Genomic DNA, 1,103 nt, shown 5'->3' with positions numbered 1-1,103 from the left:
GCTCCATGATGATCTCTGTATATGGATGGCACAGATTGGCCACCTCAGTGCCTTCTTCCCATCAGGTGATGTCAGCCCGTGCTGCTGCTATAATTACCTATGGCGGTATTTATATATCTGGGATATACATAGCCGTCACCGATCTATTCCTGGCCATATGCTTTGCAGCTGCTCCTCCCTGAGAGACTACAAGTCCCATGATCCCCGGGGGCTGCCCGGCGTCGGCGCATGCGCGCTGCCTCCCCTCTCTGTCTTTTTTTTTTCTCCCGCATCCTCGTCTGCAGCATCAGCACCAGCGCGCGGGGGGACATCAGCAGCATCATCATCCTCATCCCCGGCACCGGCGGCTGCGGCATCCCGGAGACAGAGCTCACCGACACCTGCCCGGTGTGTGCCCCCCCTGTCCTCCCCTCCCCGGACTGCAGCAATAGGGGGAGTCACCATCAGCAGAGAGCGCAGCGTCCCCTGCACCAAGGATGAAGGACCGGACCCAGGAGCTCAGGAGTGTAAGACCCCCCTACAACCCATCCCCCTTACATGGGGACCCCTGTGCACCCCAGAAAAAAAATCTATCCCCACCCTATGAGGATCCCCCTTCATCCCCCAAAATCTATCCCCACCCTATGAGGACCCCCCCTCCCCCAAAATCCATCCCCACCCTATGAGGATTCCCCTCCAAATCCACCCTCCCCCCTAAAATCCATGAGACCCCCCTGTGCTGTGCTCCCCTCCAATGATAATCCTATGTGCACCCCCCAAAAAATAAAAAAAAATTACCCCCCCACCCAAAATATATCCCCAACCCCTGTACACCCCCCCAAAAAAAATCCCCCCCCCCATGAGGACCCCCTGCCCTGTGATATGGAGGAGGCTGGGTGGGGGATGATGGAGGAGGAGAGCGGAGGGTGCATTGCGGGTCTATGTCTGACTGATTTATGAGCGCTCAGTGCAGGAGGATCACTCAGTGACCCCCCCTTCCCGGATATCATACATGGGATGACCAGGGGGGGCCACAGCTTTATCCCAGGGGCCCCATCTCCATACCCCTATCATCCATTCATTCCATGTCTCTGTATTCATATTGGCTTCTGTATGCAGGATGG

General features: G+C 56.9%; 1 protein-coding gene across 1 annotated transcript in view; it reads left to right on the top strand.

Moving 5' to 3' along the window:
- The first annotated feature begins 258 nt into the window (after positions 1-258).
- Positions 259-1,103, top strand: part of LOC140334877 (syntaxin-1B) — a 40,787-nt gene continuing 39,942 nt past the window's right edge. Inside the window, exon 1 of the mRNA XM_072417147.1 lies at positions 259-506. Coding sequence (XP_072273248.1) covers positions 477-506 — 30 coding nt within the window. The 5' untranslated portion in view covers positions 259-476. The remainder of the gene's footprint in view (positions 507-1,103) is intronic.

This window comes from Pyxicephalus adspersus, chromosome 7 (genome assembly GCF_032062135.1).
Source record: "Pyxicephalus adspersus chromosome 7, UCB_Pads_2.0, whole genome shotgun sequence".
NCBI lineage: Eukaryota > Metazoa > Chordata > Amphibia > Anura > Pyxicephalidae > Pyxicephalus > Pyxicephalus adspersus.
The sequence above is the reverse complement of the archived record's forward strand: the minus strand, read 5'-3'. Positions and strand labels throughout refer to the sequence as shown.